Source organism: Leuciscus leuciscus (genome assembly GCF_965113295.1).
Source record: "Leuciscus leuciscus genome assembly, chromosome: 5".
NCBI lineage: Eukaryota > Metazoa > Chordata > Actinopteri > Cypriniformes > Leuciscidae > Leuciscus > Leuciscus leuciscus.
The window spans coordinates 23,125,122-23,150,861 of record NC_138729.1 but is presented as its reverse complement, the minus strand read 5'-3'; the positions used below and the strand labels follow the sequence as shown (position 1 = coordinate 23,150,861).

Genomic DNA, 25,740 nt, shown 5'->3' with positions numbered 1-25,740 from the left:
TGAGCAGCAAATCAGAATATTAGAATGATTACTGAAGGATCATGTGACGCTGAAGACTGGAGTAATGATGCAGCTTTGCCATCACAGGGATAAATTACATTTTTGAAATGTATTTTAAATATGATAATATTTCACAATATTAGTAATTTACTCTATTTTTGATTCAAATAAAAATAAAATAAAGATGTATAAAGTGAGAAAATACTGTTTATGTAGATTGTATTTTTTATACCATGATCATGCCTCAATAGGCTATTTTTCGGAACATACATCCTACAGTGATTCTTCCGATGTTTGTAAAGAAGTCTTCCACACACAACACTGAAAAATATCTCTGCCACTCCCATGTGTAAACAGACATATGTGACCCTGGACCACAAAACCATTCACATGGGTCAATTTTTTGACATTGAGATTTACACATCATATGAAAGCTGAATAAATAAGCTTTCAATTCATGTATGGTTTGTTAGGATAGGACAATATTTGGCCGATATACAAATATTTGTAAATCTGGAATCTGAGGGTACAAAATAATCTAAACATTGAGAAAATCTCCTTTAAAGTTGTTCATTTATGTTGGCGATTGTGCTGCATTCACTCACAAAAATTAATGTTTTATATATTTACGGTAGGAAATTTACAAAATATCTTCATGGAACATGATCTTTACTATTGCCACAAATATACCCGGGCGACATGTGACTGGTTTTGTGATCCAGGGTCACATATATGGAAATTATCAATTTAACACACTACCTAAATATAGTCTCCACCTGCAGCTTGACATGTGTTTCTGGAAAGCGATTTTGGCTGGGATCATGAGAAACTATACAATGGGCATCTTTTATCAACCCTCCTCTAAAACGAGAATGCCTCCCCTATTCTTTAGATAATAGTCTTTTTCAGACAGACAATACATTACATCTGGCTGGATCAATAGCTTCTGCAGTGCTGCTTTCTTGGGTCTCTGATTCTCCATTGCTGGCGGACACTGTCTATTGGTCCATGGCTAAAGCACTTGTCTCTCTGATGATGGCGTTCTTGTGAATCTTTGAACACATTCAGCCTGTAATGACTTGCACTGAAGCCTGCGCCTCCTAATGAGCATTTCACAGGATGTTGTTGCTAATTAGGATGTCAATATGGGTACAATGATAAGTAGTATTATGTCTGTATAAAATAATATATGTTTCAGTTTTAATTTCATATTTCAAAAATAATACAGGATGAGATCGCTGTCATACAGGTTTACATTAACCCAAACCTCCAACACAGAGAAAGGTATTTTTGCTGATAAAGAAATCTTTGAATGGCCATTTTTCGATACATTTATAAAATAAAAAGAAGTCTCTTATGCTCACCAAGGATGCATTTATTTGATCAACAATACAGTAAAGACAGTAATAATGTGAAAATTATTATAATTTACAACTGATTTATTATTAAATATATTTTAAAATCTTAATTTATTCCTGTGATGGTAAAGCTACATTTTCAGCCTCAACACTTACAGTCTTCATTGTCACATGATCCTTCAGAAATCATTATAATATGCTGATTTGGTAACATTTCTTATAAATTTGATCAATTTTGAAAACAGTTCGTATATATGTGGTGGAAACAGTAATATATATATATATATTTTTTTTTTTTCAGGATTCTTTGATGAATATAAAGTTCAAAAGAACAGCATTTTTTTATATATATATACAGTATATATATATTTTTTTTTACAATGTAAAATTCTCAAAACAAAATATCTTATTGACTTTTAAATGGTAGTATTAGAAAAGGTCGGTAAAGTCCAGTTCTCTTACGAGAGGTCTCTCGTACTGCGTAAGATATCTTACGCTAGGGGAAAATCCTTTTCCGCGAGATATTGAAGCCAAAAATTATCCTTAATTTTGTAATAATGCAAAACGCGTTGCAGCAGCAATGCAGACATAGGCGAGACAGCTCGCGCGCCTATTGGCTGCTCTGCGGCAACTGCAGCAGCCTATCGAGCGAGGCCTGGCGTGACGCCAGACCCAATCAGGGCACTTCGCGCCCGCTGCGTCACGTCCCGCCGAAATGGGCGTGGTCTAGGCCTATAAATATCGCTCGCAGGCAGCTATTATCTGATTTTTCATCCTTCAAGCGAAGCACACGCATCGCTGGAGCTGGATTAGAAGCCGCGCCGTCGAGAGAGAGCACCTTCAGCGGGACGAGTCACTGAAGTCGCTGGCCGCGCCGCCTTCCTGCCTTCCTGCTGCGCTTTCCGGCGCTTATATCCTTCTCTTTTATTTGCACTGTATTTCTGTGTGTGTGTGTCGCCGCCGCGACACACATTTCTAAAAGAGCTAACGTCTTTTTAAAGATGCCTTCCTGCGGCTCGTGCAGAGCCACACTCAGCGACGGGGACCGCCACGTGATCTGCGTTTCCTGCCTGGGTGAGGAACATGCAGCTCTCGCGCTCGCTGACGGCGGATGCCCTCACTGCGAGCTGATGGCAATGGCGACTCTGAGGACTCGCCTAGCCGTCTTCACCGAGACTGCTCCCCCGCCCGCCACGGCGTCGCGGCGTAAAAAGCGCCGTGCCCAGCGGGCCCCGGAACCCTCCCTCAGCCGCCAAAGCTCGCCGGTTCGCCCGCTTGCTTCCCCGGCTTCTTCTGTTTCGCTTCCTGACGGACAGCGGCCGCCGTCTGCCGCCGCTTCCGTTGATATCGCGGATGAGGAAGCCCTGCTGGGAGAGGATGATTCCTGCTCTATCCTGGCGTCAGGCAGTGAGGATTGGGCGGGCTCTGAGGACCCCGCACCCCCTGCCCGCACTTCGTCAGGCAAGAGAGCTTCTATTGAGACGGAACTCATGCGAGTACTCGCACAGGCCGCGGCGAGCCTCGGCCTCGAGTGGTCTTCGCCTGAGCAGCCCGCTCACAACCGGCTGGATGGATTTTTCCTGCCTGGGGAGCGCGCTTCGCCTGTGTCCAGACCGGCGCCTTTTCTTCCTGAGTTACACGAAGAAGTCGCCAAGTCCTGGAGCGCCCCCTATTCTGCTAGAGTGCGTCCTGCTGTTTCTTTGGCATTCTCCGCCGTTGACGATGCCAAGAACAGAGGATACCTCTCGCTGCCGCCGGTTGAAGAGGCGATAGCGGCCCACTTATGCCCGCCCTCCGCTGGACGGCGCGCTAAGCCGGCCCTGCCCTCTAAAGCTTGCCGCACGACGTCGAGCTTGCTCCACCGCGCTTTCTCCGCCGCCGGGCAAGCTGCGTCAGCGTTGCACACCATGGCAACGCTCCAGATCTTCCAGGCCGATCTCCTCCGTAAGCTGGATGAGGAAGGACCTGACGCGATCTGTGTGCCGGACTTAAGGAGTGCCACGGACCTCGCTCTTCGTGCTACTAAGTCCGCAGCGCAAGCCATTGGACGGACTATGGCTTCTCTCACCGTGTCTGAGAGACATCTCTGGCTGACGCTCTCGGAAATGGCCGAGTCTGAACGCACCGCGTTCCTCGACGCCCCGCTTTCCGCCACAGGCCTCTTTGGATCCTCCGTCAAAGATTTCGCGGAGAGATTCGCAGAGGTACAGAAAGCGTCTCAGGCCATGAAGCACTTCCTCCCGAAGCGCTCCAGCTCTGCAGCAGGCCGTGCGAAACCGTCTGCTCAGAGCTCACAGCCACAGCCACCGTCCACTGCCTCCACTTCACAGCGCCGCCAGGCCAGAAGCGCGAGACCGCGCTCCCGCTCATCCGGTCGCCGCCCCGCAGGACGCGGCTCGCGACCTAGGATCACGGTGAAGCCCGAGGCCCCGAAGTCGTCCTAGCACAGCTAGGAAAACGACGGTGTTCCAGTCCCGCTGCGGCCGGACTCACACCAAAGCTATTCGCTCGTCCAGTTCCAGAAAATGTGACTGTTCCAGTGTTTTCTGCAGCCAACAAGTCGGTTCTGTCACCCGCTTGCCTGCACACAAATGCCGTTTTCACGGCTACCCAGATAAATCCCCAAAAGAGTGTATTTTCTGGTGTCCCGGCCACGGCCGATGGTGTTTCGTGTGTAGTAAGAATGCCCACTGCCCAGTGCCCATCCCTACACATAAGCACAGCCTGTCACACAGGGCTCGCGCACATAAAACCGACTCAGATCGGTTGCGCTTCAAACATGGTGAACGTGCCCACTACCCAGTGCCCACTAACACCACGTTATGCATGTCTCACGGTTTCTGTAAAAACGAAACCAACGTGCACTCGCTTCACGCAAGCGAACGATGCTTTCAGTGTGATAAATGTGCCCGCTGTCCCGCGCCCACAGCCACACATAGACATGACAGTTCCCACGGGAACCGCCCAGCCCTCCCCCTCGCGGTTAACCACCGTAGAGGAGTCGAGCGCGGGCAATCTGCCCGCTGTCATCAGCGCGCCCCATGCCTCAAATGTCACGAGCGACACGCTTGTGTTACAGCACACCGAAGCTTCTCCATCGCTGAGCGAGCGGAGCGCGCTTCGTATTCGACCCCTAGCTATCCATGCAGACGCATGGGCAAAGCTACCCGGGGTTTCGAAGTGGGTGCTGAACATTATAGAAAGAGGCTATTCGCTGCAGTTTCGCCGACGCCCTCGCCGCTATGTGGCGCGCGTCGAGACCACGGTAAAAACAGAAGTAGCACATCTACTTCGAGCCGAAGTGACGAAACTATTGAGCAAAGGGGCCATAGAACCTCTCTCTCAAGATCAGAGCGAGGGGGGACTATACAGCAGATACTTCCTGGTACCGAAAAAGGACGGGGGTCTCAGACCCATACTAGATCTAAGGCAGCTGAACAAAGTGCTTGTGAAGCGACAGTTCAGGATGCTCACGACCAGGCAAATCCTTGTGCAGATTCGCCAAGGAGATTGGTTTGTGTCAATAGATCTGAAAGACGCGTATTTTCAAATACAGATAGCGTCACGTCACAGGCGATATTTGAGATTCGCCTTCGAGGGCCAGGCATATCAGTACACAGTCCTGCCGTTCGGTTTGTCCCTAGCACCCCGTACATTTACGAAGTGCATGGACGCGGCGCTCGCACCCCTCAGAATGAGAGGCATGCGAGTGCTGAACTATTTGGACGATTGGCTGATTCTAGCGCAATCTCGCGCAGTGCTCATAGAACACACGACCATTTTACTCGATCACCTCGAGGATTTGGGTCTGAGTGTCAATTGGGCGAAGAGCTCCCTGTCACCCAGTCAGAAAATATCTTTCCTGGGCACAGAACTGGACTCACTATCCATGATAGCGCGACTATCACAACAGCGCGCGGTAGACATTCGACGCACAGCGAACTCTTTTCGCTGCGGCGCGTCTGTCCCGCTCAAAAGATTTCAGAAGAGGCTAGGTCTCATGGCCTCAGCATCGTCAGTGCTCCAGCTGGGTCTGCTACGCATGCGCCCGCTGCAGTTTTGGCTGAAAGCGCGAGTCCCACGCGAAGCGTGGGCACCCGGTTTGCTTCGCCTCAGGGTCAATCAGAAATGCGTTACAGCTCTGAAACCCTGGAAAGCGAACGACTGGTACCAATCAGGTGTAAGCCTGGGGACTTCCTCGAGGGTGAAAGTGGTGTCCACGGACGCGTCCACCTCGGGATGGGGAGCGCTGCTCGAGGGCAGACCGTTCTTCGGCCAGTGGTCAGAACGGGAGAAGCTCCTGCACATAAACTGCCTCGAAATGCTGGCAGTAGACAACGCGCTGACGCGTTTTTGTCCCCAAATAAAAGGTCACCACGTCTTGGTCCGTTCGGACAACATGTCTGTGGTGTCCTACATAAATCGCCAGGGCGGCATCAGATCCGAGAAACTGTACAGGCTGGCAGAACGCCTCCTGGTATGGGCTCAGTGCAACCTGCGCTCGCTCAGAGCAGCGCACGTGCCAGGGATCATGAATATAGGACCAGACAGACTGTCCAGGAACAATGTTCCGGCAGGCGAATGGTCCCTACACCCACAGACAGTCCAACTGCTGTGGAAGAAATTCGGCAGAGCGAAAGTGGACCTGTTTGCGTCTCAAGAAAACGCTCACTGTCAAGAATTTTTCTCCAAGGGCAGGAGCGGGCTGTCCCATGTGTGGCCCCGCCGCCCGCTCTATGCTTTTCCCCCCGTCTCTCTCCTGCCTCAGGTGATAGAACGGATCAGGGAAGAAGGATGCTCAGTACTGCTGGTAGCACCGTTCTGGAAAAACCAACCTTGGTTCCCAGCCGTGATGCAGTTAGCAAGTACTGCCCCGTGGCCAGTACCAGTGAGGAGAGATCTCCTCTCACAGGCCCGCGGCTCGATCTGGCATCCTCACCCGGAACTATGGTCCCTTCATGTCTGGGCCATCAACGGGTACATGTTGGACTCCCTAAAGGAGTATTAAACACGATCACGCAGGCTAGAGCTCCGTCTACAAGACGACTCTATTCTTCGAAATGGTCAGTGTTTTCGGGCTGGTGCACAGCCCGTGGTGTGTCACCCACAAACTGTGATGTGACGGAGGTGCTTTCCTTCCTACAAGAGCTGTTGGATGGGGGCAGGGCCCCCTCCACGCTCAAAGTTTATGTGGCGGCTATAGCAGCGTTCTCAGAAACAACGCTTGGTCAGTCAATAGGAAGGAACGATTTAGTCATCCGCTTCCTTAGAGGAGCTAAGAGACTGAATCCTCCCAGACCTCCCTCAGTCCCCGTATGGGACCTTTCTACGGTTCTGGAAGCCATGAAAGGTGCGCCATTTGAGCCTTTGCAGTCAATCGATTTGAAACACCTGTCTTTCAAAACAGTGTTTTTGCTGGCTCTCGCTTCAGTGAAGCGCATAGGGGATCTGCACGCGCTCTCTGTGAGCGCGGCGTGCATGGAGTTTGGGCCCAATGACTCAAAAGTTATACTCAAACCTAAGCACGGTTATGTTCCAAAATCCCTCAACACACCGTTTAGGGCGCAGATTATCTCTCTGTCAGCCCTACCGGTCCCTGATGAGGAAAGAGACGCGAGCCTCCTTTGCCCAGTCAGGGCATTACGAGCTTATGTGTCTCGCTCGTCTGTTTTCAGACAGACGGAACAGCTCTTTGTTTCGTTTAGCGGACGTTCTAAGGGACTAGCCGCGTCGAAACAGAGCCTATCCAGATGGATAGTTGATGCTATAGCGCTGGCATACGCCTCCAAGGGCATGCAGTGCCCTTTGGGTGTCAGAGCGCATTCCACGAGAGGCATGGCCTCTTCGTGGGCCTGGTCAAGTGGGATTGCCTTGCAAGATATTTGTATGGCGGCAGGCTGGGCCTCCCCGTCTACATTTATAAGGTTTTATAACCTAGAGGTTCCCGCCCTGCAGGCCAGGCTGCTGTCGGTCTAAACTACCAGTATTATCTGACCTGATGCGTTCAGCTCAGAATGCTGCGTTTGCTGAGCACAGCTCAATGTTCGACAGTTTAAAGCTGGGCAAACTGTGTAAGACCCACATTTTTTCCCATCAGTTCAGGCCGTACCCCGCCCTGTCTGTATGATGAAATTCGCGTCCCTTCGACGCTACTTTATGTGGAAAAGTGAGGCTGCACCCCTCCTTCTTCCCGGACTCTCTGTGAGTTCACTGAGTGATTGTGCACTATATGTACCCCGGGCTTTCGCCCTTGGGTCTTTGGTGTCAGATCTCAGCATGCACGGCGTTTTACATTGGGTCCCCTAGCGTAAGATATCTTACGCAGTACGAGAGACCTCTCGTAAGAGAACGTACTCGGTTACTAACGTAACCTCGGTTCTCTCTAGAAGAGGGAACGAGTACTGCGTATCTTGCCGTGCATGCACACGCTCTGGTTGCTTCGATGATGAAAAACCAGATAATAGCTGCCTGCGAGCGATATTTATAGGCCTAGACCACGCCCATTTCGGCGGGACGTGACGCAGCGGGCGCGAAGTGCCCTGATTGGGTCTGGCGTCACGCCAGGCCTCGCTCGATAGGCTGCTGCAGTTGCCGCAGAGCAGCCAATAGGCGCGCGAGCTGTCTCGCCTATGTCTGCATTGCTGCTGCAACGCGTTTTGCATTATTACAAAATTAAGGATAATTTTTGGCTTCAATATCTCGCGGAAAAGGATTTTCCCCTAGCGTAAGATATCTTACGCAGTACTCGTTCCCTCTTCTAGAGAGAACCGAGGTTACGTTAGTAACCGAGTACGATTTATTCTTTGAAATACAATGTAAACCAGACACTTCCAAAATGTTAGCATTTAAGTGTCTTTTCTTCAAATATTGATCTGAAGAAGAAACCGAGGACTAATTAACGCAGTAGTAGCAATTAAATGAAATCTCACAGACAAGACTTATTTTGTTTTTCTTGTGTGGACACAGAGTAGTCTTTAATTACATCAAGTCTATTGCTTTACTCAAGTAGTGTTTTTCTGATTGATCGTCAAATCAAATGAAAATTTCTCAAGATTTAAAATATCTATCTAAAAGATTAATGATTTACAATTGACTTGTTAAGTGAGGAGTGCTCCTGAAAGCCCTAAGTAGTTTTTTTTTTAGCAGTTAAAGCTCATTTTTCATTGTAATGTTTCAGTTCTTAAATATTTGTTTGCCTGTCCTAACTTAATGTGCAGCACAAGCCATTTTTAGGTTGATTTCCCTAAAAGTGTAACATTATTATAAAATAAAAAAAAGGTTTTGGAAACCATGTTGAAGTTTTTGCAATTCAGTTTGATGATGGTGGCAACACAGGAATTACACACTTACAGTTTTTCTCGATTGCTAACACACTATAACTGATTCAGTTGACACAGTTTCCCAAACCATTCATTCAGTTCTCAAAACAAAGACGCATTTCATCTGTTTTCGCACACATACCAGTTTTTTTAACGATTTCTTCAAAATTCTACACAAAAATGCTTTCATTTTACACAGGCTTAACCTCATTCAGAAAACAAACACATAATATAATTAATTCAGGCATCACAATGTGTACTCAAGAAAGACAAATTCCTCCTTGTGTAAACATTACATAGCAAAACTGATGACACATTAGAATCTCAGGATAATATAAATTGGAGCACAAGTGATTGTGCTTTAGAAAATGCATCCTAACACTGGAGAGAGAGCTGAAAGAATCATCTACAGGGATTTTATATTACTTATTCATACAGTGAAATCACAGTACACAGAAACAATACTTTCGATGAGGGAAATTTCCCTTTGTACAGTAAACTTTGTATACCATCAAACTCGTGATTGTCAAATTAATGTTTAGCCAAATATTTTTTTCATGTTATGTATTTTTGCAAAACTGAGAAATGACTGCCTAGGGAAGGTACGTAGAGAATGTCTGCTTTACAGAAGTGCAATATAAATCAACTTTTCTTTAAGCTCATTGTTGTACAGTATTTTGCTGTATCTGAACCCCTCTGTTCATGTTGCATACTGTAATAGGTTTTTGTTACAGTGGTGTGAGTTGATCTCATTAGTGTTCCCTGGAGAGGAAAGCAGTCTGTGTATTTGTTAGGTTTTTGTGTGTCATCTGAGACCAAAGTTTAATTCTGACAAAAGAATATTTTTTTTGACAAAAATATTAGATTTTGATGTGCAAGTTGGTGTGCAGTTTTAAGAATGTGTTTATAGGTGTGAGAACATGGTAAATTGCTTCATGAATTGTGTTAGCAATTGAGATTTAAAAAGGTCCACAGATACACACTTGTTATTGTGTTTCACAATTATTCAAATGGGATGTACATAAAAAAGAAAACAGCTGCCTTAATTCGCTGAGCACTTATACCCTCTGCACTGGCCTTGAGGTTGTGCTTCTCTGCTTTATTCTTCATTCTCTTGTCCTTCAGGATTGGTGGAGCGGTGCCCATCGTCTTCTCATACTTTGCTGAGGTGTTAGCAAGAGAGAAGCGTGGAGAACATCTGAGCTGGCTTTGCATGTTCTGGATGATAGGGGAGATTTATGCCTCTGCCATGGCCTGGGCCATCATACCTCACTACGGTAAGAGAACCAAATCATGTACTTCAAAAATGTTAATTTATTTATTTATTTTAGTGAAATGTAATAATATTACACTATTAAATAAAACAAATAATATTTAAAATGATTACCTTTTTCAGTAAGGACGCATTGTTACAAAAGATTTATATTTGAAATAAATGCTGTTCTTTTGAACTTTCTATTCACCAAAGGATCATGAATATAAATATATATATATCAATCAATCAATCAATCAATTTATTTATATATAGCACACTTAAAAACAACCATGGTTGACCAAGGTGCTTCACAGGTTAAAACAACAACAAATTACTGCTCATACATTTATACAACAATAAAACATGTGTAATATACAGTATACGAGGTATAGTGAAAATTAAAATTAAATTAAATTAAAATTACCAGGAAATTAACAGCCCTAACTCGAAAGAAAAGCCATAGAAAAATAATGAGTTTTTAACAATGATTTAAAGCATTCCAGAGTTTGGCAGGTTCTGATATGGACTGGCAAGTTGTTCCACAATTGAGGGGCAGCTACACTGAATGCTCGATCACCTCTGGTTTTTTGCCTGCTTCTCGGTACATCCAAGAGGAGGAGATTAGCGGATCTTAGCGCTCTAGCCGGGATATGAGCGTGCAGAAGCTCTGTTAAATATAATGGAGCCAGGCCATTTAAGCATTTAAAAGTCAGTAGTAAAATTTTAAAATCGATCCTAAAATGAACAGGGAGCCAGTGGAGGTGACGCAACACAGGTGTGATATGGTCCCTCTTCCTCTTTCCTGTCAAGAGACGTGCAGCCGCATTCTGGACTAACTGCAGACGCTGAATCGATGACTTATCTAAGCCTACGTACAACGAGTTACAGTAGTCAAGGCGAGAGGTTATAAGGGCATTTATCACCCTTTCCAGATCTTTAGGATGGAGATATGCCTTTACCTTGGCTATAGTTCTCAACTGGAAAAAACATGATCTTACAGTGGCGGATATTTGTTTATCAAGCTTGAATGCACTATCTAACACAACACCAAGACTCCTCACAGTTGAACGACTGTTCGAAGCCAAGGGGCCAAGATAAATTAAATCAAGAGGTTTAGGGTTTCCAAATACTATAATCTCTGTCTTGTCTCCATTTAAATTTAAAAAGTTTAAATTCATCCATGTTTTAATGTCTTTCATACAATCAAACAGGGGCTGCAGATTTTTTACATTCAGGGGCAAATAAATTTGAATGTCGTCTGCATAACAGTGAAAGGAGACCTCGTACCTTTCAAAAATGGAGGCCAGGGGCAACATATACAAAGAAAATAAAATGGGGCCTAAGACGGAACCTTGAGGGACACCGCAGGTAAATGGAGCCGTTTCAGATAAAAAATCACCGAGTTGGACAGAAAAGCTCCTGTCAGTTAGATAAGATTGAAACCACCTTAGTGCACTACCTTTGATTCCCACACAACTCTCCAAACGTGCCAGGAGAATTGAGTGGTCCACAGTGTCAAAGACTGCAGTAAGGTCTAAAAGCACTAAGACAGCAGAGGCTCCTGAATCGACAGTTAAAATCAAATCATTAAAAACTCTCAACAATGCAGTTTCAGTACTATGACGGGATCTAAAGCCGGACTGGAACTTTTCATAAATATTATTACTAATTAAAAAAGTTTGCAGCTGCATAGAAACTTCTTTCTCCACGACTTTAGATAGGAAGCACAGTTTTGAAATAGGCCTGAAGTTAGAAAGAATAGCGGGATTAAGATTTTCCTTTTTTAGCAGCGGTTGCACAAAAGCATGTTTAAAGGCGGACGGAACATGACCAGAGACGAGACAAGTATTTATCAATAATAAAATACACGGTCCAACAGTATCAAAGACTTCTCTAATCAAACAAGAAGGGATGCTATCTGAGGGACAGTTTGTAGGCCGCAGTTTATGGACCACCTCAGATAGGGATAGGATTGATATGGGCTCAAACTGATCTAGTACCGCGAGGCATACAGGAGGAGCAGAGGGATCAGGATCACAGGAAGTGGTTACAGAAGATCGAAGAACAGAAATCTTCTCAACAAAAAATTCTAAAAAAGAATTACAAAGGTCCAGTGTAGGTGTAACAGGAAAAGATTTGCGAGGATTTGTAATATTGTTAACCATATTGAACAGAACTTGTGGCTTGTGACGGTTATTTGCAACCAGTTTAGAAAAATAATCAGATTTTGCCAGTTTTACAGCCCTTTGATAATCAGATAGATATTGCTGTAAAATTTCATAAGACACTCTGAGTTTATCTTTCTTCCACCTTCGCTCAGCTTGCCGACATGCACGTCTGATCGCTCGGGTAGTGTCATTTAACCAAGGCTCTGAAAGCGGTTTAGTGCGTTTCGTCTTCAAAGGAGCTACAGAGTCTAAGATATTTGTGCAGGTTGAATTAAAAAGAGTTATGAGTCCATCAGCACCATTAACATCACCTCCATCCAATTTATAAAGCACAGAGTCTTTAAAAACAGCAGAGAACTGTGCCGGGGTTTGACTGTTAAATACACGGCGGCGCTGTGAAATAGGAGACTTAATTACAGAACATGGAACTGTAATCGTAAACAAGACCGGAAAGTGGTCCGAAATACATGCACTACATATTTCATTTATATGAACACACAAACTATGAGACAGCACAAGATCTAATGTATGACCCTTTTCATGTGTCGGGCCGGACACTGACTGAGTGAGATTAAAAGCATTTAGAAGATTTAAGAAGTCTTTAACCATGGGTTTGTTTTCACAACACACATGTAAATTAAAATCACCACAAATTATAAAATGATCATAATTCAACCTTAGACCTGCTATAAAATCCGCAAAGTCTTGCATAAAAGTTTTGTTGAATTTTGGTGGGCGATACACAACTGCACACAGTATCGGAGAAGTGGCGTTTAGTTCAAATAACTGCAGCTCAAAGCTTGAGTAATTAACAGATACAGACAGCCGACACTGCAAGGTGGATTTAAACACAGTGGCAAGTCCTCCACCTTTACCAGTAGTCCGAGGAGTGTTAAAAAATGTACAGTTTGGAGGGAGAAGTTCAAAGAAGGATGCAGACTCACCAACATGAAGCCAAGTCTCAGTCAGCAGCATAAAATCACTGCTTCCACAAATAAATTACAGCACAACTGTTTTCAACATGGATACAAATAAGAAATGTTTATTGAGCACCAAATCAGCATCATGTGACACTAAAGATGATGCTGAAAAGTCAGCTTTTTCATTGCATGAATATACATTTTAATAAAATATATGAAAATAAAAAAGGTTATTTTAAATTTATTGTAGTTTTTAATCAAAATGCATCTTTGGTAAGCATAAAAGATTTCTATCAAAAACATTAAAAATCCTACCGTCCCCAAACTTTTGAACAGTAATGTTTGATCGAGTTTTACATGGCATTTACAAGGTATTTTAAAGAATACTGTGGCATTACCATAATACATGTGCACATACTATGGCACTACGACTGTACATGTCCCAAAAAAATATGATAATACCTGTTTTCATTTCCATTTACAGTTTTCTTTTCTTTTTTACAATCACTGGGACACATTTCTCAATACTTAGGTCACTTTTTCAAAACTCTTCTCACAGTTTTCCTAACCAACTTTCAACATGTCATAGCAGTTAATTTCACACTCAAAATGCACTAAAACTACCAAATCACTTCAAATCAAGTCTCGATCAACACTGGCAAAGGTTTTCAACCAACAAACTCACACTGTCACTCATAAAACAATGACCTAAAACCACTAACAACAGGCAGCATTATATAATGATTGCTTTTGTAAAATGTCCTTACAAAACAAGAATGCCACTCTCTGCTGTTTAGAGTTCACTACAGTATATGTAACTTAGTCCATGTTTACATTACAAAATTATAACTAAGTTTTCATCTTTTGTATAGATGGTAAAGAAATTGAAAGACTAAAACCTGTGTAGGAGTTCAGCTGCATCGAATTGTTTCGATTGTACTTTTTTTTACATTCGTAATATAATTGAATATGGTATTACTGTAGAACTGTTGCAAATAGCTGTCTTATTACATTTTGTATTATGTTAGGTTTTGAACTAAATTTTAACAGTTTTCAGTTTTAACAGTTCAAGTATTGAGAAATCATAAATGTGTTCTAGCGATTGTATAAACCTGTAAATCAAGTATCACATGACACAGGTAGACCGACAGTCCGATTACAAAAAGGTACTCAGCAAGCTCAGGTCAAGGTGTCTGCTTTTCCTCCGCCACGTGTGGGCTGTCCTCTCTCAGACAGGGACGACTGTGAGGGAGCGGAGAACAGCAGAGCTTTAGGTTAAGTGATTAATGTAGAAACAGAGCACTGCAGGGATATTTAAAGGATGAAGTGGCTCCTGTGGGGGAAGGCATAGCCCAATGATTTATGAGAACCTCTACTCTGGAAATAAGCTGCACTCATCAGTAGCGAAATGATGGAATAGAGGGGAAGGGGTGGAGGAAAGGAGCTGAATGGATATGGAGAGGAGTCTTTCGGGCAAAACGATGACTGGAGCTGACCATTTTCACACCTATTTAAGGGGGGGTTCGCTCTGTTTTGTTCTTTGAGATCATAATGAGGTTTTTCTCCTTGCCTTGTGAAACAAAGCGAAAGGGGTGCTTGATTTATGAATGGCCCTTGCTGGAGCCCGGGCTGGGGACAAGCTGTCAAACACAGCGGCTAGGAGAGTATTAGGGAGTCTGTTATAGTCTGTATGCCGGGAATCAATGGGAAACAATCATAGGCCCAGTAAATTGGGAGTCTGGTTACATAAAGGCTTTTCTATCCGATTGAGCCATGATCACTCCAATTTTAAATAGATTATTATTTCTTTGCATGTAAACATAGCTACTGACTGTGACATGGCACTTCTCCTGGAGAGGCTTCACAATTTAAGGTATCATTCATGTTTGTTGTGCAGACAGTCTGGGAGTTACACACTGAAGTATAATATGGTTTGGCATTTGTTTAAATCTCTGAATCAAATAGTAAAAATATGCCTTAGCAAGCACTACTAATAATAAATGGAATATAAATACTATGGGTAATACATCAGTTGCCTGACACTTGTAAAAGCTCTTTTGTTATTTGTCACTCGGTTCGTACATCCATACACAAACGAGTTACCTTCAAGCAAGTGTACATAAACACATTTTACATCGTCAGCTCCCATCTAAGGCAGCATTGCATGTAAAACAGCCTCATAAGTGATTTATTTATCACAAATCAAAAGAGATTTGAAACAATAGTTTGATGTTCGCAACTTGCTAAGCTAACACAGCAATATGCTAATATGAGTAAAAGATAATACAAACACATTAGCACACAAATATTAGGTCAAATTCATTTTTGAAAGAAGTATTGGATGAACATTTCTTCTTAGACTCTTAGACACGCACTCTTAAGTTTTTACCATATCTTAGTAAAAATAGTAATAGCATTTTTTCACTGAGCTTGTCGCAGTGAATTCTGGGACTGCTTTCTTCACAAAGGATACATGCCAACATGAAGTTTCAGTCCCTCTGGAGTCAGCATGCTAGGGTTTGTAACAGAGCAAAAGTGTGAATGTACATAGAATTAAATTTTTTCCATTTTTACTTTCACTCAGTTTGTGTGTTTGTGAGTGTGTCGTTTTATTTGCATTGAAGGCGGCCATAGTAGAGCCGCTGGCAAGTCACTGTACATGAGTTCAAACGCGTAGGTTTGCTATCTGCTGACTCAGTCACTCGTTTCCTCAGTCAATTATGCACATAATCTGTGTAATGAGATTTCCAATGACATGGCGAAACATTAACCCTCTGGGCTTGCCTGTTGCCGCAATCACATCTTGTGTAATGTTACCGTCATAATTTACCACAGGTCCTCACAGAGATGCACAAATGAACACACATTGAGTGACTGGTTTTACCATGCTGTTTTTCTAGAGTGTCTTTCACTCCGGTACAGACATAAACCATTATTTATACCACGATCTTCTGTCCATCATCAGCTGTAAACTCATGATTTTATATTTACTTTGCATATTATACAATTTTGTGTTACCCATATTTAATGTAGTTTGGGTTTTTCTTTTACTTTGTGCTGTTATGTTAGTGACTTTTAGGAATGTGGGCATGTTGGCATCTGTTTAGTTTGCCTAGCATCTACCAAATGACAGCTACATTTTATCTAAAATATCACAGTGTTTATTTAGAGATATGGTATTTAATGTCTACAAACATTCTCCTGGGTCCTTGTGATGGGGCGGGGGGTTTGGGGGGCATAAGAAATTGGCAGAGGGCGTCCACCCATAAAAACTTTATTAAAAACTTTTTTTATGATCTTATTTTAATCATGCATAAAACATCAATAATTCATTTAATGGCCACTTTGCGTTTGAAGCAATAAAAGGTACTTTCTGCCTTTCAATGGGACATTTCAACTTTAATGACATCATTAGCACCCCACACAGTTTTACAGCTCAGCGCATCAGACATTACTGTAAAGAAAAAGATACATATGGTGGAGTAGAAAAAGCACCACTTAAACTGTAAAGTAATGAGACAAAAACATTTTCAGCTTAGGAGTCCATGACAGTCTTAAAGCTGCTTTACTTGATTTCAGAAACCTGCCTGACACCACTTACATTTAGAAATGTGGAATAGTTTTGGATAGTGTGTATGGTAATTGGTCCTTTTATATACATGCATATTATAACAGAACTGTGCAATCCTGTAGCTCAGTGGTCTCTCTGTTCTCTTCTAGCCTACATATTATGATGAATATCATGCTCCATACACTTAACCAAAACATTACTGTCTTGCCATGTAGATAAACGCAAGATAATGTAAATGAAGCAATTCGATTTTCTACAGTTTCTAAATTATTTCTGTACACCGAATGTCCGTGAAAATGTGTCTGGTTGGAGGTGTGTGTATATATACATTATATATTAAACCGTCCTTTTTATTATTGAATATTGTATTCATTTCTTAGGTTTTTAAGATATTTGTGGCCTTAAAAGAAACATTTGTTGATAAAGGCAATGCTGGTGTAGTTTTTTTTTTTTTTTTTTTTATTTAAATTTTGATTTTACTTTTAGTCATTTTCTGGTGCTTTTGTAATTTTTGTTCATTTTTAAAAATATTTCCATGTAGTATTTTAAATAATATAATATTTGTAATAATACATAATTATTAATGTAAAGCTAAAAAATAATAATAATAATTTCAGTTATTTGCGAATTCAACATTCTCATTAAAAAAAATTTAAGTTTAAGGTTTTTGTCTAATATTTATATTTAATTTTTATTTCAGCTTTATTTAAATAAACAAAAACTAACTAACTAAAATCAGGACTGCATTATAAAAAGAAACCCGATCTGTTACACATATTAATTCTGATGTTTTTCAGTTCAAAAGACAAACACACTAAATTCACCATTTATGTAATCAATCAGCGTTGGACAAAAGAAATGGATGTATTCACACAGACCATAATCACTGTGACATGCCAGCAGTTATTGACAAATGTTGCCTGTTCAAATCCTACAGTCTTACGCCTTGAAGTGCTACCAGCCTAGCCCTTTTCTGTGCTGGATCAATAACATGAAAAATGGTTTGATGTTTTTTTTTTTTTTTTTTTAGGCTGGAGTTTCAGTATGGGCTCAGCTTATCAGTTCCACAGCTGGAGGGTGTTTGTGGTGGTGTGCGCTCTTCCCTGCCTCTGTGCCGTGGTGGCTTTAATGTTCATGCCGGAGAGCCCGAGGTTCTACTTGGAGGTAAGTAGAACATTTTACGTTATAGTTGTGGTGTGGACTTCGCTATTCTTTTACATTTAGAATGATTTTTAGAACTATATCTTTATCGTTATCGTCAGTGTTGGGGACAGTTACTTTTAAAAGTAATGCATTACCAGGAGTGCACATACAGTAACTGGTGTGCAGGTGCGCATGTGTGGTAAAAATAAACTATGCGCAGTACCAACATTTTAGGCATTTTTGGGACAGGGACACGCTTACTTACTGTAGTAGGATTTTTCTCCATCTCTGGTAAGATAGCAATCACTATGATAAGTGTGTTCAATAATTATTAGGGGTGCGACGGATCGCAGTTGATCCGTGATCCGTACAGAACAGGCCCCACGGTTCGGCACACATGTGATTCGCGGATTAACTGCTAAGTTTAACCATCATAAAGTGAAAGTTTATCATTTGAACGTTTTGTCTTGCCAATTTACTCATTGAAACGATTTTAAACGTGGAAGAAGAGGCGCAAATCTGGTCTCGCGCACACACCCGAAGCGCGCGCACGCAGAGAGAGGCGCGTTTCAGACAGTGCTCGAACACCGAATTGATTCCTCTTTCGCGTTTACTTGGGTTTGAACCGACACACACAAAATGATGTCAAAATACCCATCTCGGCAAGTATTCTCTTGGTTACGTCATAAGTGAACAGTTGAGAAAGAAACCAGATGTATGTCAGTATATTCGGTCTGTGCATTCGGTCATGAAGTGACAGCAGCCTAATATTCCTGCTGTTGTCTGTGCCATTAATGTTGATCAAATAAAAAAACATCATCATCATATACCATGTTCGAGAGAAAAGAAGATTGTCTGGAGGAAAGTGATGATGACGACAGGTTGAAACAGGGTTCCCACGAGTCCTTGAAATCCTTAAAAGTTTGTGAATCTGAAAAAACAATGTCAAGGCCCTGGAAAGTTTTTGAAATTAAACACGCATAGATATAGGTCCTTGAAAGTGCTTGAATTTATTTTGTGCAAGAAGTTTTCTGTAAAAAAAATTTAAATTCCATATTCCCATATTCCATATTCCCAAACACTTCGTGGCCTATGAATACTAGCTTGCTTTATTTGCGTTAGTTACGCGCATTTACGCGTTACGTTAAGTGTTTCCCGCGTGAGATACTTTGTGTTGTACGTTGCCATGATGTTAACGCGCACAAAACTGTAACAATGTCTCTTACAAGGTAACACGATGTAACCTTGCTCTCACTTGAAATGTGTCCCCACATTAAATCCTTGAATTTAAGAGTATTGGACCTGGAAAGTCCTTGAAAGGTCCTTGAATTTGAGGTTAACCAAGGTGTGGGAACCCTGTTGAAAAGTAAAGTGTGAGTACCAAGCAGCATCTCCAGGTGCTCCCTTGAGAACCAGACCCAAAAAGTGATATGCACCCCTGTGCATTACAATATTGTGTTACTTCATAAAAAGTAACTAATTGTGCTACTTAGTTACTTTTTATGGAAAGTAATGCATTGTTACTTTTGCGTTACTTTTTCTTATCTGGGCTGGGCTGTGTGTCTGTATTTTTAAACAAAAAGTTATTTTTTGGCAAATGTAAAGGCCCTTTCACACCAAAAGTCAAAAGATGAATAAGCCTCAGGCTGAAGAAAATGCAAATTCCCACCTGTACAGTAGAGGGCACAGCTCAAACAAACCTTTCAGCTGTGCTGCCATTCTAAATTGCAGAAGAATAGGTAAAATGTAGGAGAAGAAAGTTCAAAAATCTTTGAAAAAAATTGAAACACAAAATGTGATGTTTATCTAGTCATTTTGCTTATTAGTATGGTTGAATTGGATCATCATAAGTCAGCAGCAAAGACATTGATAAAGTGATTTGATCTTTGATTGATAAAGTGATTTAAGCCAAAGACATTGACTTAATAAAGTGAGATTAAATACATAGTGTATTCTTTAACATTAATTACTGCAGATTTGCGTAATATTCTTAGTTTGCATTTTACTGTTTTTATTCCTTTTGAGAATACTGAATGTTTTTGTGCAAATGAGATGAGTAAATGCATGCTCAAATTTAGTCTTGTACTACAATATCCATCAAGTTTACACATCGCACACAACGCCTCTGCACCTTACTCCCAATTTCTCTCAACATGGGGGCAGGAGAGGTTTCAGTCAATAAATGGGATAACTATATAACTTGCTTTACTTATTCGAAAAAGTAACTCAGATATGTTGTTGTAAATTGAACTACTGTTTTATTGCTAACTGCATGTTTACAAGAACATTAATTCAGTTTATATGACTTGAATGCCTTGAAAATCTGAGGAAACAGCCTGACTTCAGGGAACACGACTCTCTTTGAAGCTAATGACGCGTGCTTGTCGTGACTCCCTACGCCCCTCTCCCGGGCCTGCCGTGGCAATGGAGGTGGGCTGCTGTCATCTAGCGCTCCGGTTTCCACTTAATCCAGTTAATCTCTCAGGGATTTTTCTTATCCTTTCAGGTGGGGAAGCACGACGAGGCCTGGATGATCCTCAAGCAGATTCATGACACAAACATGCGAGCGCGTGGACAGCCAGAGAAAGTCTTTACCGTGAGTCGATTCCCTCACTGCACTAACTTTAAGCTGCTTAGAGCACCAACTATGCTTTAAAGTTGCATAAATTCATGAATGATTGTCTCATCCTGCCCTGTATGTGGGCTTCATGGATGTTTTCGGTGTCATTTACTGAGCTTCAGAAATAGAGACAGATTGCAGACTGCATCAAGGCTTTGTGAGCAGCCCAATGATGAAGATCAAGCTGTCACATAAATGTTACACTTTTATACCTTCTTAAACCTATTCTTTCTTTTTTCTATTACAGTGGTCTTAAAACGTATTTGGATACTTAAAGGGATAGTTCACTTAAAAATGACAATTCTGTCATCATTTACTCACCCTCAAGTTGTTTCAAACCTGTATGAATTTCTTTCTGCTGAAAAATGTTGGTAACCAGACAGTTGATGGGCCCCATTGACTTCTATAGAAAAAAATACTAGGGAAGTCAATGGGGTCCATCAACTGTTTGGTTACCAACATTCTTTAAAATATCATCTTTTGTGCTCAATAGAAGAAATAAACTCATACAGGTTTGAAACAACCTGAGGGTGAGTAAATAATGACAGAATTTTCATTTTTAAGTGAACTATTCCTTTAAGTATCCAAATACGTTTTAAGACCACTGTAATAGAAAAAAGAAAGAATATGTTTAAGAAGGTATGTTGAGGGTAGATGTGACTAAGTTGTCGTGAGCAGATATAAGCACAGATATAAGAAGTTGGATGAGTTTGAACAGATGGGATCTTTTTATTTACCCCAATTAAGGCCAAAGAAAGGCAATAAAAATTAACAAGAAAAAAACAAAAAAAACATACTATTTAGTAAATAAAGTAAATTGACATGAGAGTAAAAAAAAAACAATAAAAATTTTGCAGCTGCTTAAAAATTGACCTTTGCACAAGCCACTATACTTAGAGCATCGACAGACTTATGTCCTCTCACCTCACGCTCCCCAGAGAGATTGAAGCTACTAGTCTTTATAGGCCTGAAGGCACCCCTGGAATTGGCACATACCAACACAATATTACAATACAGGGGTGGCTCAGGTGAATAGGCCATAAATGCTTAAAAACAGCCGAAATGCTACATCTAAAAAACTAGAAAATTACAGAATATTATTTCTATGGTTCCAGCTAACATTTGGCAAAGCCACAAGTCATATTAACAGCTAAAAAATTAATAACTCAAACTCCGGGTCACTTCCTATTGACCCGGAAGTCATAGCGTCATTTTAACCCCACAATTGCAGCAAATATTCCTTTACACAAACAAACAGGAGACGCCAGTAAGACACAAAGATGGTATGTCAAAGCTATGTTCCTTTTAAACGAAATAAACAGATACATAATTAACGAAGACGTGTTGCGTGGTTATTGTAACTGGTTATGATTGTGAAGTAAATGGCATGGTTTTAAACAGTAAGATATGTATTGATAGTTGTAGCTATAGCATATAAATCACCGTAGTATTAGATGTTAAAAGTGTGCACACGAAAGCTACGGGATTACTGTGGGGGTTTTGATGAAAGGCTAGGTTAACCGCTGATTTGAAACAGTATGAGGATTAACAGAACACATTGACACGCTAGACAAACAAATACAGGCAACATTTGCACTCAGTCTTTGTGAACTGGAATAGATAGCGCATCAGGTATAAGGTATAAAAGTGTAACATTTATGTGACAGCTTGATCTTCATCATAGAATAAAGCCCATATGCCTTAGTCTTGTTTCTTTTTGTAGGTGAACAGAATTAAGATCCCAAAGCATAATGGTGAGTTTGTGGAGATGCAGAATGAATCCGGCAACTCTTTCTCAAAAGCGATCTTCAGAATAAAGACTGAGCTTCATGGGGTGAGATTCACAATACATTACAGGATACTTGTGATATTTTTTATGATACAAATGAAAATAATTCCTTTTTCTGTCCTTCCAGATTTGGTTGAACTTCTTGAAGTGTTTTAATTATCCACTGAAAGACATTACAGTGAAACTTGCTATTGTGTGGCTTACACTTTCATTTGGGTAAGACCTTCCTTTTTGTGTCACCCATCCGTCCATCCATCCATCCATCCATCCAGTCTTTAAAGAACTCCAATACTTCTGCAGGTATTATGGTTTATCAGTGTGGTTCCCTGACGTCATCAAGCACCTTCAGGCTGATGAATACGCCTCCAAAGTACAAAGGCATAACAGCGAACGCATTGAAGACTTCACCTTCAATTTCACCCTCGAGAACCAGATACACACCAATAGCTTATTTATAAATGACAGGTGACTTATGTCACAGCAATCTTAATCCTAAATCTTATTTTGTGTATGCCTGCATATTATTACACACTGTAATTAATTTCCTATATTTGTTACACAGGTTCTTAAGTATGAAATTCAAGTCCGTCACTTTCATCAATTCCACCTTTGAAAACTGCTTTTTTAAGCATGTGACATCAGTGGGATCTTTCTTTCGAAACTGCACATTTATTGATGCTGTCTTCTACAACACTGGTAAAATTGTCATTTCTTTTTGAATGCAAAACAGACCACTTTTCTGCATTTTACCATTTTGCTACATGTCTGTGCATACTTAACCATCACTTTCTACTGTGGTTTAAATCTCATGAAATGAATTCATTCATTTGACAGATATTGACGATTCCAAACTGATAAATACAGACGTCATAAACGGCACATTTTACCACAACAAAACAGGCTGTCAAATGACTTTTGAGGATGATTATAGTGCATACTGGGTCTACTTTGTCAATTTCTTGGGAACACTGGCTGTTCTGCCTGGCAACATTGTGTCTGCACTTCTCATGGACAAAATTGGCCGCTTGTCTATGTTAGGTGAGACAGAAAAGTTTATGCAAAATATATGAGATTTACACGTTTTATCATTGTGTGAGAGAATAGTGTGTAAGTATTGAGTTTGTTTTGTCAGGGTTTTCCATGATCCTGTCTGGTATCAGCTGCTTCTTCCTGTGGTTTGGCACCAGTGAGTCAATGATGATTGGGATGTTGTGCCTATACAATGGGCTGAGTATCTCTGCCTGGAACTCCCTGGACGTTGTGACAGTAGAGCTGTTCCCTACGGACAGAAGGTGGGCTTGTTCTCATAAATAATCAAATATGCTAACAGACACACAACAAAGCTCCCAAATCTCAAAGCTATTAAATATCAATGTAACACCAACTTTTTACCTTTTTTCTCATCCATCCTCCCTCCCTCCACCTCTCTATTTCAGAGGTACTGGATTTGGCTTCTGTAATGCCTTGTGCAAGCTAGCCGCGGCGATGGGAAATCTGATTTTTGGATCTTTAGTTGGCATCACCAAAGCTATCCCTATTCTTCTGGCTTCCTCAGTGCTTGTTGGCGGAGGTCTGGTGGGATTGCGACTACCTGACACCAGGTCTAATGTCCTCATGTAACCCTTGTATCAGAGGTCTGGAGAAACTCAAAAGGCTTGACTTAACCCTCATTAATCATCACGGTACATTGCGTACTTGCATAAATGCATATACTGTTTCAGTGGTGTTTCTATATAGTCTGGTGGATGTTGGTGGCTCAAAACAAGATCCTTTTCAATTAGTCCTCAAACAGTGGGTAAATATTTTGACAATCTTTACACTTTCCTTTTGCAATGATACAACTTGTGCACCTACATACTGTACGGTTGATTCGACCAAAAACCCTTGTGTTTCCTTGTGGCTTTTCAAGGGTTTGTAACGGCCTACGAATGGACGTGAGCATAAATATTAATGTCCCCTTATTAAGATTTGAGCAAAACAAGCTATTAATGAGCCGTCCAAACCTGCTGCAAATATGCAGAGAGGATGATCAGATGCGCCGAGAGCTTGGCGGCACAGCTGCATCACAGCTGGCTGACTGAACCCAGAGAGTTACTGAAGAGATGAGAGACTGAGACTGGTCTACTGGTAAACAACTCTTTATTCAGTGCCTAGTTTCAGAATTTGACTATACATAGTGAAAACATTATTGGAGCAGGGTTTGTTATTAGAACAATTTCATTGAGTATTATTTTTGGGGGGTGTTATTTTTAACTATTATCATCAGCATTTTTATAATCACGCCTTTTGCATATGTACTCCAACCTCTGATGAAAAGGCCACAAATGTGCACTGTACTCTCATGCTTTAAGCACATGTATAATATTCCCTTTAGCCAGATTTATGAAAATCCAAAATCCTATTTTGTGCTCCGGAGATACTTATAAGTGGAGTATAATTTGCTCGTAAAGCTTTGTATTGTTATCAATGAAGTCAGTTTGATTTCATATACAACAGACATGTGTTATCTGACTTGTTCTGCCACTTTGTGATTTGTCTAACAGCGAATGGCCTTTTGAAACTGTGCCTCTCCTACATACGATCATTATCACATATGAACATGAGGTAGCTGCTGTAATTGATATCAGAGTGTGTTTCTGCCACTGTCATTTATGAAAACCATCTTACAATCTGACAGAAAGGACTGATAAGAATCAGGCTGGTGATAAACCTCTTTTATGTACAATGTCAAAGGCTCATCGTGTTGACACTTGGTGCAGAGGGAGTTTAGAGGGCCCGCCTCAACATATGGGGTCTACAATCTGTAGAGAGGGGAAGAGAGATGTGTTTGATAACCACATGACACATGATTAATTTACAAGTATCATTTACAAGCCAAGGGAAGAGAATTATGTGTTATTTGGTTGATTCAACATATATATATATATATATATATATATATATATATATATATATATATATATATATATATATTATATATTATATATATATATATATATATATATTTTTTTTTTTTTTTTTTTTTCAAAAGTTTGTGGTGAGTAAAAAAACAAAATATCCTAAAAGAAATTACCATTTTTTAATTCCGCAAGAATGCATTCAGTTGATCAAAAATTATAGTAAAGATGTTTATAATGTTTCAACAGATTTCTATTACAAATGAATGCTCTTCTTTTTTATTTATCAAAGAATCCTGAAAAAAATGTACCACTGTTTCCGCAACACAACTGTTTTCAACTCTGATAATAGTAAGAAATGTTTGTTGAGCAGCATATTGGCATATTAGAATGATTTCTGAAGGATCATGTGACACTTTGAAATTCAGCTTTGCCATCACAGGAATAAAATACATTTTAAAATATATACAAAACAGAAAACAGTTATTTAAATTCTAAAAATAGTTTATAATATATAACGGTTTTACAATCAAATAAATAAGAGATGTATTTAAAAAAAACATTTAAAAATCTTACTGAGCTCAAACCTTTGAATGCAGTGGAACGGTTTTGTTATACAGTTGTATTTTAAAGCCCATAGATAATGTCTTCATAATAATATTTATATACTAACCCCTAAAATGAAAAGTTATTACAAGCC

At 41.0% G+C, this 25,740-nt stretch overlaps 1 protein-coding gene across 1 annotated transcript in view; it reads left to right on the top strand.

Moving 5' to 3' along the window:
* The window catches only part of sv2ca (synaptic vesicle glycoprotein 2Ca), a 54,770-nt gene extending 29,711 nt beyond the window's left edge, over window positions 1-25,059 (top strand). The window contains exons 4-13 of the mRNA XM_082170014.1: window positions 9,803-9,954; window positions 17,622-17,755; window positions 20,241-20,330; window positions 22,078-22,188; window positions 22,271-22,359; window positions 22,444-22,608; window positions 22,706-22,839; window positions 22,978-23,181; window positions 23,276-23,435; window positions 23,580-25,059. Of these exons, the coding sequence (XP_082026140.1) occupies window positions 9,803-9,954; window positions 17,622-17,755; window positions 20,241-20,330; window positions 22,078-22,188; window positions 22,271-22,359; window positions 22,444-22,608; window positions 22,706-22,839; window positions 22,978-23,181; window positions 23,276-23,435; window positions 23,580-23,763 (1,423 nt within the window). The 3' untranslated portion in view covers window positions 23,764-25,059. The remainder of the gene's footprint in view (window positions 1-9,802; window positions 9,955-17,621; window positions 17,756-20,240; window positions 20,331-22,077; window positions 22,189-22,270; window positions 22,360-22,443; window positions 22,609-22,705; window positions 22,840-22,977; window positions 23,182-23,275; window positions 23,436-23,579) is intronic.
* Window positions 25,060-25,740: the final 681 nt, after the last annotated feature.